The 17247-nt window shown below is 35.0% G+C and overlaps 1 protein-coding gene across 1 annotated transcript in view; it reads left to right on the forward strand.

Moving 5' to 3' along the window:
- Nucleotides 1–17247, forward strand: part of LOC103209129 (serine/threonine-protein kinase Nek1-like) — a gene marked incomplete at its 3' end in the record, with an annotated part of 135627 nt that overhangs the window by 34989 nt on the left and 83391 nt on the right. Inside the window, exons 5-8 of the mRNA XM_007954908.1 lie at nucleotides 853–920; nucleotides 1055–1141; nucleotides 3477–3531; nucleotides 6167–6367. Coding sequence (XP_007953099.1) covers nucleotides 853–920; nucleotides 1055–1141; nucleotides 3477–3531; nucleotides 6167–6367 — 411 coding nt within the window. The remainder of the gene's footprint in view (nucleotides 1–852; nucleotides 921–1054; nucleotides 1142–3476; nucleotides 3532–6166; nucleotides 6368–17247) is intronic.

A 17247-nucleotide genomic window follows, 5' to 3' on the forward strand; every position in this document is an offset into this window, starting at 1 on the left:
TTTGGTTTTCTTCATTCTTCTTTGCTCTGGATGAGGAGAGACCCATCGTTGCATCTAGATGGTAGTTTCATGTTTTTAGAAGTTACATGTAGATATATTTTACATACCATAACATTCACTCATTTAAAATGTACAATTTAGTGATTTTTTAGTATATCCGTAGAGTTGTGAAACCATCACTGCTATTTAATTGTAGAACATTTTCATGATTCCAAAAAGAAACCCTGTATCCAATAGTGGTCACTCCCCTTTCCCACCACCCCACCCCCCAACCCTGGCAACCACAATTACACTTTTTGTCTTTTGAATTTTCATATTCTGAACATTTCATGTAAGTGGAATGTGTGCCTTTGCCTGTTTTTAAATTGGACTAATTAAAAATGCCGAGTTATTGGTGAGTTAGAAGAGTTCTTTATCTGGATATAAATCCCTTGTCAGATACATAATTTGCAAATATTTTCTCCTGTTCTTTGGGTTTTTCTTATTTATTTATTTATTTATTTTCATTCATTTTCTTGATGGTATCCTTGTTTTGTAAAAGTTTAATGAAATCCAGTTTTCTTGCTTTTGTCACTTAAGATCTTGTGACGTATCTAAGAACCTTGCCTAATTTAAGAGCATAAAGATTTACATCTATATTTTCTTCTAGAAGCTTTATAGTTTTAATTCCTACATTGAGGTATAGTCCATTTTTAGTTAATTTTTATGTATGAGTTTTGAAACTATGTGATAGGGATTTAAATTGATTATTTTTGTGGATATCTTTTGAACTGGATTAATTTTTATGAAAAAGTTACTGACTTAAAACTCAAATCTAGACTGTACCATAACTTCCTTTTTGTTCTTTTACAGAACATATTTTTAACCAAAGATGGGACTGTACAACTTGGTGATTTTGGAATTGCTAGAGTTCTTAATAGGTAATATATTAATTTATAAGCTTTGTAGATATAATATCTTCAGTTAAATTTTAATTCATAATGATATGTATCTGATGATTTATAATCTCTCTTCAGAATCTGAAACTTCTACAATAATTCTCTTTTTATTCTAGTACTGTAGAGCTGGCTCGTACTTGCATAGGGACCCCATACTACTTGTCACCTGAAATATGTGAAAATAAACCTTACAATAATAAAAGGTATTTAAAATGATATTTGTTATAGGATGTATTTACCTTCAAATCTTGCTCTCTTGTACTGTGTTTATTAACCTTCAGAATAGTATTGTAGCATCAATCACATATACATGTACATTATTGTATAAAAATAAATATATACATGTAATATTTATATGCTGTAATATTTATGTGTGTAAATTTATATGTAAATGTACTACACACATGTAACTGTGTATATATCTATGTATTTTTGTATGTGAGGGGAACTATAAAGAAGCTATTTCAGTATTTTGCTGAAGGAGCCATGGAAAGAATTGTTACTTCTTTTGTCACCATTGGAAAATAAAAGCACTTTCTTTAGCTTTTCTTTTGTAATAGTCACTTCCTAGTGAGTTACAAAAGCGAGTATTTGTTGTTCACTTACTTTATTCCAGGTTCTCTTTGCATTAATTCTTTTAATTGTCAGAATAACCTTGTGAGATATAGGTATCAATTACTTCTTATCTCCTTATAAGTAAGACATCTGTAGAAAGAGGTAGAGTTAACTTCCTTGAAGTCCTTCAGCCAATAAGTGGTGGACTCAGTATCCAAATAGCTGTTGACCCTTATTTCTATATTCCTTATCACTAAACAGTGCTTCAGCTAACAGATTGTAATATGTGAGTAATAAGGTGAATCTTGGCATTGAATACCAATTTTGCTTTATCTCACCTTAGTTGAAAACTCCCAACCAAGAAAAATTGGTCTTAATTTTGAAGACTCTCATGTAAGCTAAAAGAAAAAAAGGGTAGCTGCCAATCGTGCATATATATATATTCATGATTGCTACCTCTTCTTCTTCTTCTTCTTTTTTTTTTTTTTTTTTTTGAGGGTAAGGGATGAGAGATGTATTTCAAACCAGAGCAGCATAGGCTGAGAATATCATTCTAGCAATGTAGTCTTTTAACTATTTTACATTATGGTGAAAAAAATCAGTGTAGTTCATGGGATTGATTGGGATTGATTATTAGTGAATATTCTAAAGGATAGCAGCATTTCTGTTGAGCTAAAATAGTTTTACATTTTAGTGATATTTTCGTGTCTCTTGTGGGTGAATCAACTTTAATGATATCAGTTTCAATATTTAAATTAGAAATAGAAAAAAAAGAAACAGATTTAATCATCCTTTGGAAAATTTTGTATAAAATTTATTTTGGGGTATAAAGTGTTTTTAAAAGTATAATGGTTGAGCATCATTGATTATACTGTTTAAAAAAAAAAAGTTTTCACCCCAAATGCCAGACTTTAAAGTGTTTTGTTAATAGGGTCATACATTTAATGTTTTTTGTTTCTCTCTCTCTTTTTTAAAGTAGTATGTAGTTTGTAACATGTGCAAGTTACTGACCATCTTAATTATATTTGGTTTTTTTCTTGTTTAACTTTAAAATTATATTTTTGGGGTTAAAATTTTATATTTGTAGATTTTTGTGAGAGTTTAGGGAGAGGGAACCTCATGATTTCAAGAATAGATTTTAGTTTTTTTAATGAGTTCAATTTTCAAGAGTGGTAGTTTTTGGTTTCTTTTCATTTCTAAGGTGCTGAACCCTGATGAAGGAGCTCTGGTGGTGCAGTTCAAACCTACCAGCTGCTCCATAGAAGGAAGATGAGGCAATCTACTTCTATAAAGATTTACTACTGCCTTAGAAACCCAGTGGGGGTCACTGTGAGTTATAATTGACTCAGTAGCAGTGAGGTTGTTTGTTTTTTTTTTTACTTTAATGAGTTACATTTTTTTTTCTATTTTGAGAAAAGGTTTTATTTTTTCTGATTACAAAAGTATTTATTTTAAAATAAAAGGAAGAGGAGAGACTGTGAAGAAGATAGTGTAAATAAGTTTTTAAAGTAGAATAAAATAAATTAATATATATACTCTTGCAAAATATTTCAGTTACTTCACAAGTTTTATAATACCAATCTTAGTAAATTAATATTTTCTTTATGGTCATTTACAGCATATTTTTCTAATCTGACTCTTTTAATATATGGCATTATAAAAATTAAATAAAGCAGTTTGACTTCTGCTAAATAAAAATAACTGAATAAAATATGCATAAAATTTATTGACTTTGTTCTTTTAAAACTTGAATCTCTTTCATGAAACTTTAAAATAATTGCCTGGCCAACCATTATTTTTCTAATCTGGAACAGCTGCTCTTGTTACTTGATTATGGTTGAGATTTTGAGTTTTAAAGGAAATATTTTATATAACACATATTTTCCTAAAGCATTTTCATCCTACTTTTATTACTTTTACATGAAAAAAATTTTTAAAGCAGATTCTGGTACTTAGGAATTTTCTCATTTTTCTCTTATCTAGTGACATTTGGGCTCTGGGGTGTGTCCTTTATGAGATGTGCACACTTAAACATGCAGTAAGTAAAAGTTTCTGAAGTATTAGAAAACTACTTAAATTGAAAAATATTTGTAGTATTTTTATTATATTTAATTATATGTCATCTTTTATACAACTCTCTAGTACTTTAATTCTTGTAAGTCAGTTTTTAAATTTCTCATCTCTTTTCTAAAGCCTAAATTTAAAATGGTTTTCCTGTAGGAGATCTGGTGGTGTAGAGCCTAAGGCATTTGAGTGCTAACGAGAAGGCTGGAGGTTCAAACCCACCAGCCACTTCTTGCAAGGAAGGTTGGGCAATCTACTTCTGTAGTGATACTGCCTTGGAAACCGCAGGAGGGGTGGCTATGAATCAGAACTGACTCCACAGCAGTGAGTTTTTTTGTTTTTAGTAGCATATATACACATTACATATGGATATGTTATGCTTGTTATTCTAATACATATTTCATATTTTTTCCATAAAATTATTTCAAAAGGCAAATTTAGATTTTGCTACCTTGATGTTGAATTCATTTACTATGAATTTAATGTTTTAGTTTAAAAAACCACTGCCGTTGTGTTAGATCTGACTTACAGCAACCCTTCCTTAGGTTTCTGAGGTGGTATCTCTGCAGAAGTAGATTGCCCAACCTTCCTTCCAAGGAGTGGCTGGTGGGTTTGAACTGCCAGCCTTCTGGTTAGCAGTCAAATGCTAACAAATTTTATTCATTAAAATTTGTTGTTGTTGTTGTTATTTGCCATCGAGTCGGCCCCAACTCATAGCGACCCCTCCTTGGGTTTCTGAGGCAGTATCACTACAGAAGTAGGATTGCCCAACCTTCCTTCCAAGGAGTGGCTGGTGGGTTTGAACTGCTAGCCTTCTGGTTAGCAGTCAAGTGCCTTAGGCACTATGCTACCAGAGCTCCTTCATTAAAATTTAGCAAATTTTATTCATTCATTTTTGACAAATTCTGTGAAAACATCTGAATTATTTGATTTTGGACTTATTTAAGTCATTTTTTCAGCATACTCAGTGAGGAATTTTATCATTTTAAATACTCTTTTAATTCAGAGAAATTAAAATTTTCACTTTCGTAGCTATTTTGAGGTTTGACCTGCCAGCTGTCTGGTTAGCAGTCAAGTGCCTTAGGCACTACCCCAACCAGAGCTCCTCTATTTTGAGGTTGTTATGTGCCATCATGAGAATTTCTGTTCTCAGTAAGTTGAGTCTAAATATTGCTTTAAAAATTTGTCTCCCCATTGGTTAAACAATATTTTCATTACAGAAAGTTTTAGGAAACAAATAAAAATATGAAGAAGTGAATAAAAGTCATAAGCACTTCTTTCACCCAAATGAGTGTTTCCTTCTAGGCTTTATTTAGGTTTATTTATAAAATAAGTGTTTCTCTGTCCACAAAAGTTTGATTATACTATATAAACAGTTTTGTAGTCTGTTTTATTGCTTGATACTATTTAGGGAAATATTTTTTTCTTGTTATGCTTTTTCATAGTTGTATACTTTTCTACTATATTGCTTTAGAGTCTATTTTTCTTTCATAAGGAAAAAAAACAGACTGCCAAAATGGTATGGGATGGAGGTTCTTAGAAATATCTTTGAAGGAATTGATCAGGTTTTCTGTCACATGCAGTCATTTCAGCATTTTAAGTCTAAAACTACATACATTATGTGTGTGTGTGTGTGTATACATATATAAATAAATAAATAAATAAATAAATATATTTTTATGTTTTGACCTATGTTGTTTTGTCACCATTGCGTCTGTGTTTTGAAATTGTTTACTCTTAAATGGACATGTTAAATGGTACAATTCACCACTCTGTATTTATAAGACCTTGTCAGTTGAGAGATAAATGAAAATTCACTAGAGTGAAAGAATAAGGAAATAATTTTTTTCTCCTTTTAAAATTCCTCTTTAGATGCTTAAATATTTCTAGAAGATTGAAGTATATACAGATTTTTATGAACTGGAATTAAGTATTTCAAATGTTCTAGGAAGTGCTAACCATTGAACAGAACTCATGATTTAAAAAATCACTGTTAGAATTGATAGAGTTTATAGCATGTTTTGCTTTTGTTAATGTAGTATATAACATTGAACTGTTTTTAGTGGAAGAATCAAAAACTTAGTTTTGCTTTCTTTCAAAATGAAATTTTTAGATTTTAAACTTTACCACCTGGGTTTCCTTTAGATTTTAGTTAGAGTTTATGTTGTATTTTATCCTAAAATATGCATTCTGGCAGATGTGGATTATATTAGAATATTTTTGACATTGCTGATTACATAGCATAACACACACTACATAATACCACATAATAATAATAATGTATAGCCTTAAAGAGGAAAGTAATTTAGAGAATTACTACTTTTATGTATTGTATTTTCCCCAAAATACTTTTAGTTCTATAGATAACTTCTTATTTTAGTTATTATACCAGAGGCATTTTAGTTTAGGAAGACAGATATTCTCTTTGGAATATGTTTATAGATAATCAAGCAGACTTTGCTGTAGACAACATATGTTGATTAAAATATTTGGAAGAAAATTGTATTTCTCTTCTGTATCGGTAAGAAAAGAACTAGTTCTCATTGCTGATGTTACCAGTTTCAATTCATGTATGTTTCATATACATTCATTTATTTTCTGGATTTTAGTTTGAAGCTGGCAATATGAAAAACCTGGTACTGAAGATAATATCTGGATCTTTTCCACCTGTCTCTTTGCATTATTCCTATGATCTCCGCAGTTTGCTCTCTCAGTTATTTAAAAGAAATCCTAGGGATAGACCATCAGTCAACTCCATACTGGAGAAAAGTTTTATAGCCAAGCGCATTGAAAGGTTTCTCTCACCTCAGGTATGCTTTTTTACTTTACAATTAAAATATAACTGTAAGGTGTGATGTTTTAAATGAGGAAATGCCCTTCCTTTTGGAGGAGAGTTTGTCAGAACCTTGGATGGATGAGGTGCCTTTTTCAGACTACATGGGGATCACTGTCCATTCTGATATAATACTTCCCCTTCCTATTTACTTTTCAGGTGTGAATCATTCCTCTGTCTCTTGGGTTATTAACTGTAAAATTTTTAAATCTTTCTGGGTCTCATTTTCCATATGTATAAACAATGGGGATTATAAATATATTTAATATTATAAGGTTGTTATGAAAATTAAAAGTGATAGTGTATGTAATGTGTAACACGTAATAAGTTTTCATTGTATTCATCATCAACATATCAATTTATTATACTAATATAAATATAGTAATAATTCTATTTAATAGGAAAATGTTAGGAAACATCATTCTACAGTCTTTTATATATATGTGTAATGGATTATCAACTTGATTTTCCCTGTAGTATTGTAATATAGGCATATAACAAATTCTTAATATTGAGTTAAATTGAATTTTAATTTGACAGGATTTATAAGAAGTCTGTATCAAACCATTAACACAGTGTCACCAACTGAGATTCAAATTATTTTATATTTTGTTTAGTGTGGCCTTTACTAGTTTAAGTGATCACTATTAAACTCTTCTGTAAGTAATATATCTAGTAAATATATAGTAAAATAATAGTAAAATGTGTCTAGTGAAAAGTTTTGTTACTTTTCTATGTTGTGGAAGAAGGAATTGTCATATCCTGAAAATGCATTGAATAATTATTCTCAGCACACAGAGCATGTGGATTTAACTATTACTACCCGACTCAACAGGAGTGAGTTTGCTTTTTTGTGTGTATTAGGAGCATAAAGGAGCCCTGATGGCACAGTAGATAAGGTGTTTGGCTGCTAACCTGAAGGTCAGCTGTTAAAACCTGGCAGCCACTCTACGGAAGGAAGAAGGGGCAATCTACTTCTGAAAAGATTTACAGCCTCGGAAACCCCTTGGGGTTCGCTGTGAGTCAGAATTGACTCAATGGCATTGAGCTTTGTTGGTTTCTTTCTTTTTTTTTTGGTATTAGGAGCATATATTAGTAAGACACTCAAAATTTGAAGTTTAAAGATTACTTGTGTAGGACATGGCAGCAGTCTTGGAAATGTGTCTCATAAGACTTCTTTGTCATAGATAATATTTGCAAACGCAGTTTTAATGATGCAGTATACTGCTGTTATTTGTTGGTAATTTTCTTTAAGACCTGGTCAGTTTCTTCTTTTGTGATGCGTCTTTTAAAAATTTTCACCTCAGTCTCTGTTAGTTTAGATAAGTAGTATATTTCTAGAAATCTATCCATTTCTTCTAGATTTTCAAATTTGTTGACTGTAGTTTTTCATAGTATCCTGATTTTTTCCTTTTAATTTCTGTTGATCTGTTGTGATGTCACCTGTTTCACTTCTTATTCATGTTATTTGTATTCTCTCCCTCTTTTCCTTTGTTAAATTGGCCAGTGGTTCGTCAATTTTATTAATCTTTTCACAAAACCAGCTTCTAGTCTTGTTGATTTTTTCATTTGTCTTTCTGTTTTCTGGTTCATTTATTTCTGCTCAAATCTTTATTGTTTCCTTTCTTCTGGTGACTGTAGGCTTTTCTTGCTATTCTTCTAATTGTTGGAGATACTGGTTTAAAGTATTGATTTTGCTTCTTTCTTCTTTTTTGATGCATTTATTGCTATAAATTGGCCTCTGATCACTGCTTTTGCTGTGTCCCAAAGATTTTGGTATGTTGTGTTTTCGTTCTTGTTTGATTCAAGGAATTTTTTTATTTCATTTTTTATTTCTTCTGTTACCCAGTCATTCTTAAGAAATGTGTTGTTCAGTTTCCATGTGTTTGCTCTTTTTCTGTTGATCTTCCTATTGTTGTTTTCTAATTTTATAGTATTGTGATGTGAGAAGATGCTGTGCGGTATTTCAATGTTTTTAAATTTATTAAGCCTTGCTTTATGATGATAAACATAAGATATGGTCTATCATGGAGAATGTTCCATGTGCACTGAAAAAGAATGTATATTATTCTGTTGTTGGGTGAAGTGCTTTGTAGATGTCTATAAGGTCAAGTTGGTGGAGTGTATTGTTTATTTCTTCTGCGTCTTTGTTGAGTTTCTTTCCAGTTCTATCTTTCATTGAAAGTGGTGTGTTAGTCTCCTGCTATGACTGTGGAGTCATCTGTTTGTCTTTTCAATCCTGTTAAAGTCTGATTTATGTATTTTGGGGCTCTTTCGTTGGGTGCATAGATATTTGTTATGGTTATGTCTTTCTTCAGTCGATCCTTTAATCATTATATAATGCCCATACTTGTCTCTTATGGCAGTTTTTGTCCTTAAAGTCAGTTTTATCAGAATTAAGATTGCCACTCCTGCTCTTTCATGGTTCCCATTTACTTGATATGTCTTTTTCCAACCTTTGATTATTAGTCTATTTGTGTCTTTCTCTCTAAGGTGTGCCTCTTGTAGACAGCATATTGATGGGTTATATTTTCTTATCCACTCTGCAGCTCTTTGTCTCTTAAGTGGTACATTTAATCCATTGACTTTCAGTGTAAATATCAACAAGTATGAATTTGTTGCTGTCATTTTGTTAGGTGTTTTTTCGTGGTGTTACTAATTTCTTTGTTCCATATATTTTTCTGTCCTGACCTCCTTTTGTTTATGGATTATGTTATCGCTTCCTTCGTTGCTGTTGTTTTAGTATTTGCTAAATATTTGTGCTTGTCCTTTTCTTATTTTAATGTTATCATTTTTCTTTGAGGTTACCCTGTGATTTATAATTTTCTTCCTAAGTTTAGAGCAGTCCATTCTATCTTGCAATTATCTTGACTTCCTCATGATTAAGAAGTTCTGTAACTATGCAGTATTTTTCCCTCTTTTTGGTTTGTAGTTGTCTTCCTTTGCCAATTGATGTCTCTGGTTCCCTGTTTACAATCTTGGAGGCTTATTTACTTTGGATACTTCCATAACTGGGTTGGTTTCTGGGTTATGTCATCATGTCTGTTAATGGTCAGTTGTTGTTTGCTATTGTTGGTTCTTTGTCTAACATCTCTTGTATGGTTGGTGGAGTTTTAACAAATTCCTTCAATTTCTGCTGGAAATGTCCTAATTGCATCATCATATTTGAGGGCAGTTTTGCTGGGTACATAGTTCTTGGTTGGAAATTTTTTTCATTCGTAGTTTTATATATACTATCCCATTGCCTTCCAGCCTGCATAATTTCTTGCTGAGAAATCAGAGTTTAGTCTCATTGGTTGCCCTTCATAAGTAACTTTTCATTTATTCTGGGCTGCTTTTAGGATTCTTTCTTTGTCTTTGGTTTTGGTGAGTTTGAGGATATGTCTTGGTGATTTTCTTTTGGGGTCTATCCTGTTTGGGGTTCTTTGGACTTTTCGAATGGATATAGTCCTGTCTTTTATCATATCAGGGAAATTCTTTTCCAATAAATCTTCAACAATTTTTTCTGTGTTTTTATTTGTGTCTTCCTGTTCTGAAATTCTGATTACATATAGGTTTTCCTTTTGATGGTATCCCACATGAACTTTAGGGTTTCTTCATCTTGTTTTGATCTATTTTCTGCTTGATCCCTTTCCAAAGAAGTATTGAAGTATTTGTCTTGAATCTCACTAATTCTATCTTCCATTGATTCAGTTCTGCTTCTTTGCCTATTCAATGTGTTATCTGTTTTTGAGAATTTAGTATTAGTCTTCTGGATTTCTATCTGTAGATTTTGTATCATTTCTAATTTTTCATTTATTTTGTCATTTTGTCCTTGTATTGTCTTCTGATATTGTTCTAGGGTTTTCTCTGTTTTTCCCTTAATTTTGTCTGTGTTTTCCTTGATCTGTCTCTCAGTTAGTTGAAGGTATCTTAATGTAACTCTTTTGAATTCCTTATCAGGGAGTTCTGAGGCTGCTTTTTTCTCAGGGATGTGTTCTGGGTCTGTATCCTGATCCCTTGTTACTACTGCTTTCTCTTACTTCTGTGTGGGAACTGGGATGATCTGTTGTCTCTGAGACATTGTGATGTGTTTATGTTTATATTTAATTGGTGATTGTATGTTGGAGTGATTTGCCTAAGATTTTAGTTTTCTTCAGATGTATCTGTGTAAGCAGGGTACTGTGCTCCTCTGTTCACTAGTTGGCAGCACTTATGCACTGACCACCTGTCCCCTTTCCAGTTGTCAGCCTCCTGTATGCCTGTGTTGTCTTTGGCAAGCAAAGCCTATTCTTAGATTTCTGGAATCTGAATGAGAATACTGTCACTTTAAATATGCAAAATGGCCTCAGCTTATAAACATTCAGAATGGATGCGCCCAACCACCACTTGTACACATTCAAAATGGCTGTGCCTACCTGCCACTGGTAAACATTCAGAATTGCTGCACCCTCCAGACAGCTGAGCTCTGGTGGTGTAGTGCCTAAAGCATTTGACTGCTAACCAGAAGCCTGGCAGTTCGAACTCAGCAGCCACTCCTCGGAAGTAAGGTTGGGCAATCTACTTCCATAGTGATACCACCTTGGAAACTCAAGTAGGGGTCATTATGAGTTGAATCCGACTCGATGGCAGTGAGTTGATCCAGACAGCCGAAAGTCCACAGCTCAGTTTGTCTCTTTTTTTGCTGCTTCCCTTTTCAGTTGTCAGGTACCTGTCCATACAACCCTTGGTGAGCAGGGCCACTTTTTAGGTTAATTCGCAGGTCCTTACATCACTTGGAAATATTCAGGCTGTCTATGCCCTCAGGACAGCTGAAAGTCCACAGCTCCCTTTGTCTCCTTACTCACAGTTTTCATTCAGGTTCTTCTCCTAGTTGTTGTTCAATCCACTGCTGTATTCTTCCTTTCAAAGTTCAGGGCTCCAGGATTATTGTCTGTATCTGTGTTAATTAGTTTCTCTTTTCTTTGTTGAGGAAGTTCTACATAGCTTCTCTGCCTATTACACCATCTTAAACAGTGATACATTTCTTAAGGCTATAGTTTTTAAACACTTCATGAGCTTTACTATAACATAAGAATTCTTACTTACATTATCATTATAATACTGTGTACAGTTTTTTTTTTTTTTTACCCCTAAATTCTCTCATTTTAGAATAGACAATTTTGTCTCATGAATAGACAAGATTCATATAGCCCACTTCTCAGTTTTGTACAGCCTGCTGATTTCTTGGACCTGACTTCACAGATCATGAAGAAGTTCTTATTCATTAGGCATATGGGTGCAGCATTTCTTGACATTAAGGGCATCTACCTTCTTTTTTGTGACTAAGTTGATATCTAAAACCCTAAGATTCATCAAGCTCAGTAGTGAGTAGATTTAGAGGCACAATTATGTTATTATTTTCAGTTCCATATCTCTGTAATAGATCATACAATGGCAATGTTATTCCCCTAAACTGTTGTTTTAGGACTGTCATAGGTGTTATAAACCTGTCTACTATAAAGATTTGAGCGATGATGCAGGTGGGGGTGATAAATTCTTACATAGCAAGAATCAGACCAGTCACTTGGCAACCGTAGGTTAGCAGGGGTTCTACAAATGAAATAGGTGCCTTTACAAGTTATTATACCTTCTTCATTAAAGCAGCAAATGGCACTCAAACACAGAATATCATTATACTCTGCAATGGTTAGTGGCTCCAAGTTTCACTCAGAAACAAAGTAGCATTGCTTTACAAGGGTGAAAGACTTACTATAGCCTACAGTATGATAGGTGACCTAACAAAATGTGGAAATTATTGAATGGTATCATTGATGTTACACCCAGGTAAAATTTTAGTGAAAATAATTCGAAAAACAGTTGCAGCAGTTTATTGACAGGAAACTTCCAAATATTCAAGTTGGATTCAGAAGAGGATGTGGAACGAGGGATATCATTGCTCATGTCAGATGGATCTTAGCTGAAAGCAAAAAATACTAGAAAGATGTTTTCCTGTTTTTTGTTAACTCTGCAGATGCATTTGGCTATGTGAATTATAACAAATTATGGATAACATTGTGAAGAATGGGAACTCCAGAACACTAGTTCTCATGGGGAGCCTGTACATAGACCAAGAGGCTGTCATTCAAGCAGAACCCAGGGGGATACTGCATGGTTTTAAATCAGGAATGGTATGCATCGTCAGGATTGTATCCTTTCACCTTACTTATTCACTCCCTATGCTGGTAACATAGTGCCTAAGGCATTTGACTTCTAACCAGAGTGCTGGTGGTTCAAACCCACCAGCCACTACTTCTGTAGTGACATCGCCTCGGAAACCCAAGGAGGGGTTGCTGTGAGTCGGGTCTAACTCAATGGCACATAACAACAACGACAGCATGCTGAGCAAATAACCTCAAGCTGGACTATATGAAGAATGCAGCATCAAGATTAGAAGAAGACTCATTGAACAACCTGTGATATGAAGATGACACAACTTGCTTACTGAAAGTGAAAATGACCTAAAGCACTTACTAATGAAGTTCAAAGACTGAAGTCTTCAGTATGGGTTACACCTCAACCTAAAATAGAAATCCTCACAACTGTACCAATAAGCAGCATCATAATAAATAGAGAAAAAATTGAAGTTGTCAAAGATTTCATTTTACTTTGATCCACAGTCAACAACACACATGGAAGCAGCAGTCGAGAAATCAGATGATGTATTGCACTGGGCAAATCTTCTGCAAAAGATCTCTTTAAAGGGTTAAACAGCAAGAATGTCACTTTGAAGACTAAGGTGCACCTAACAGAACCATAGTATTTTCATTTGCCTCATACACATGTGAATAAGGAAGACTGAAGAAGGATTGATGCCTTTGAACTGCAGTGGTGGCAAAGAACACTGAAAATACCATGGATGCCAGAAGAATGAACAGATCTGTCCTGGAAGAAGTGCAGCTGGAATGCTCTTTAAAATACATAATGGCCAGATTTCATTTCACCTACTTTGGTCATATTGTCAAAAGGCATCAGTACCTAGAGAAGGATGTCATGGCTTGGTAAAGTAGAAGGTCAGGGGAAAAGGGGAAGAACCTTAATGAGGTTGATTGACACAGTGGTTGCAACCATGGGCTCAAGTTTAGCAAAAATTGTCAGGATGATGGAGGAAGGACCAGACTGTGTTTTGTTCTGTTGTACATAAGATTGCTAGGAGTTGGAGCTGAATTGATGGCACCTAAAGCAACAGCATCATTTTAAAGGAGTTCTGGTAGCATGGTGGCTAAGACACTTGCCTGCTAACCAGACAGCTGGTGGTTCAAACCCACCAGCCACTCCTTGGAAGCAAGATTGGGCAACCTACTTCCATAGTGCTACTGCCTCGGAAACCCAAGGAGGGGTTGCTAGGAGTTGGGTCCGACTCGACGGCACATAACAACAACAACAACAAAGCAACAACAAGGTATGATTACACGTAATGATTTCTAGTAATACATAAGCATTGTAGACAGGATACAGCCATTCACAGATATCAGTTGCTAAATGCAGGCACATACTTAGTTTTTTCTGCCCAAGGTGAAAAAGGAATATGGCAATTCTGCAAAATTAGACTTATTTCATATCCTGGACATTTAAGGAGATTTTTACTTCCAGCTTTCTAACTATTGCACATACTGTTCCAAGTAGAAGATTCTAGTATCACAATAACATCTCCATTTGTGCTAGTGATATAATTTTTTTATTAGTTGATCAAAAGAATTTTATCTTTGAGTTCTTATATCCAAATGAAAAATAACAGGAATTACATACAGGCCCTTCATTTTTAGTGAGGTTGGTTTTACTCAGTTATTAATAGTAAATCCTGTATTTTTCACAGTTGAGGCTCCATGCACCATCCAGAAAGTTTAGGAAGAACAGTGTGCTATGCTGGCTTCTTTTTAGAAATGTAAAACCAGTGAAGCTTATAGATAGGTTAGGGTGGTGGAGGGGCATGGAGAGAGAAATTTTTCTCAAGGAAATGGTCATGCAGTTATGTTGTTGTTGTTGTTATGTGCCATCGAGTCGGACACAACTCATAGAGACCCCTTCTTGGGTTTCCAAGGCAGTATCACTACGGAAGTAGATTGCCCAACCTTCCTTCCGAGGAGAGGCTGGTGGGTTTGATCCACCAGCCTTCTGATTAGCAGTCAGGTGCCTTAGGCACTATGCTACTAGGGGCTAGTAAATCCCAATCTGTGGGTCAGAGGTCAAGCTGGAGGCTTTTTCTGACTCATGCAGCTGCAGGGGCTGATGAACCCAAGATCAGCAGGTAGTACAGCAGGCTGCTTGCTTCAGAGGCTGGCAACTCCAAGGTGAGCAGGTAAAATGGCAGATTGTTGGCTCAAAGGCATTGTGGCAGGCTGCTGTTTCAGGTCTAGAAACCAGACATGATGATGAGCGAGATGTAGGATCTAGATCTAGCAGAAAGCCTTTTCCAAAGTTTTTCCATATTTAGCAGAAGTAGTCCACACCCCTGATAAAACTCCTTTTCAACTAATTGACTGCTCATAGCAGATCTTATCATGAAGGTATATTACAGATCTCATCATGGGGATAACTATATCATAACTACTAAATAACTTAAGATCATGACCTAGCCAAGCTGACATACAACCTTAGCTATCACATACAATATATCTACTGGCAACTGTAAGGATGATTGCTTACTCGCTGTTATGTGCTGTTGATTCAGATGGCTGAAATCTTTACAGGAGTAGAACACAAGGTCATTTCTCCCATAGAATGACTAGCAGGTTGAACTGCCAACCTTTGATTAACAGCTGAGTGCTTCAACATTGCACTGTATGGTCTCTGTGCCATAGAGTTACTATGAGTTGGCATCAACTCTAAAGCATACAGCAACAATAAAAGGCCAATCATTGTCTTCAGAAAAGAGAGAATTAACAATCCTCATTTTCTACGTGGTGTTACAGGTTCAATTTCAGATAATTTCAGCTTATTATTTTTAAAGTCTCTGGACTCAGTTCAGATGTGGCCAAGACCTTGAAGCTTGAGAGTTAAAGTATGTCTGTTAACTTAGTGAAGACAGATGACAGTGGAATAAATGAATGAAGGAAAAGAGCTGAACACAGGATTTGAAAGTGCAGCTGGAGAAGATAAGTATTACAATGAAATGGGCAAAGACCCAGAGTTAGAAAACCAAAAGGAAGGAACACCACCAGCCTTTCTCAAAATGAAAAAAATGAAGAGTTAATTCAAACCACTGGTTACAATATTGAAGGATTCTATGGGTAAAAAAATTTAAGTGATAGGTTCCAGTTAGATGGCGGACTAGGCAGAAAGACTGTACAGACTCTCTTCAACAAAGAAAAGGGAAACCAATTAACACAGATACAGAAGATAATCCTGGACCCCTGAGCCTTGAAGGGAAGGATACAGAAGTGGACTAAACCCCAACTAGCAGAAGAATTTGCATGAAAATACCAAAAAAAGGAGACATATGGAGCTGCGGTCTGGCAGCGATCCTGAGCGATCCTGAAGGCACAGATAGCTTGGAGATTCCTGAGTGCTGGAAGGACCTGAGAATTAACCTAAAAATCAGCCCTGCTAGCCAGGGATGGCATGGAGGACTGCTCTGGCGGCTGGGGAATAAATGGAGAAGGTAAAGAGAAACACGGACTGAGCTGTGGACTATTCCTTGTCTGGAGGGTGCTGCCATTTTTAATCTTCACAAGCGGCTTGTCCATTTTGGATATTTAAAGAGACAGTGCCCTCCCAGATTCCAGGGGCTTAAGAACACGTTCTGCTTGCTCGCAACCCCAAGGACACTCCAGACCTGCAGGACTGAAAAGGTGTGACATTCCTCTTTTTACTCTTATACCCCACACCAGCTTGGTGAACAGAGGTGCGGCCATCCCCCACTCCCATCCACCTTCTGGGCCCGCAGGAACTCCATCCGAGTCTGTGTATTCAGACGGAGCCAGGGTGCCCTGCCCTGTCCTCCACCGACCTTTTTTTTTTTTTCTTTTTTAATTTTAATTTTTTTCTTTTTCTCTTTCTTTTTTCTGGTGTTTAGTTTGCTTATATTTCTTGGTTTTAAAAATACTATTATTATTAATACTTTTATCCTTTTTACTATTATTCTTTACTCTTCCCCTCCCAGGTCCCTGTTCCTGGTTGAAAAAAAAGTGTTTTTTTAATTTAAGTTTTCCCCCTTTTTTATCATATTTAACCTCATTACTTGTTTTACTTTTTGCATTTTTCCCATTTTTTTCTTCATTATTCTCCTTCTCTACCTTTTTTCTCTTAGTGCCCTATCCCCAGATATTGGAGGCTTTCTTGTTTTTTCTTCTTTTTCTCTTTTTTCTTTTTTTAGGTTACTGTTCCTGTGTGATTACATGGTGTGAATTTTGTCCATGAGCTTTTAGTTTTTTGATCATTAATTAATTGTAATTTTTGTATAACTGAGTGGGAGACAGCAATAGTCCCCATAAGACACAACTACACCCACACCTCCTGAGACTTCACTTACTGAGCGAGAGCCACTACCTCCTTCTCCACCAACAGGCCAATGATAAAAAATCACCAAGAAGAGCCTGAATCACCCCTGGCTGCATTTCACAAACAGTTAACAGAGATTTAAATACAACAGTGCCACTATGTCTCAGAGACAACAGACCATCACAGTCCACACAAAGAAAGCAGAATAAAGTGGTAGAAACAAGGGAACAGGATACAGGCCCAGAACACATCCCTGAGGAAGAAGCAGCATTGCAACTCTCTGATAAGGAATTCAAAAGTATTATCTTTAGGTATCTTCAGAGGATTGAGAGAGCAAAGAAAACAGAAAAAACCCTAGAAGAATTTTGGAAGAAAATACAAGAACAAAATGACAAAATA

This window comes from Orycteropus afer, unplaced genomic scaffold (genome assembly GCF_000298275.1).
Source record: "Orycteropus afer afer isolate SDZICR_OR568_19922 unplaced genomic scaffold, OryAfe1.0 scaffold00477, whole genome shotgun sequence".
Lineage (NCBI taxonomy): Eukaryota > Metazoa > Chordata > Mammalia > Tubulidentata > Orycteropodidae > Orycteropus > Orycteropus afer.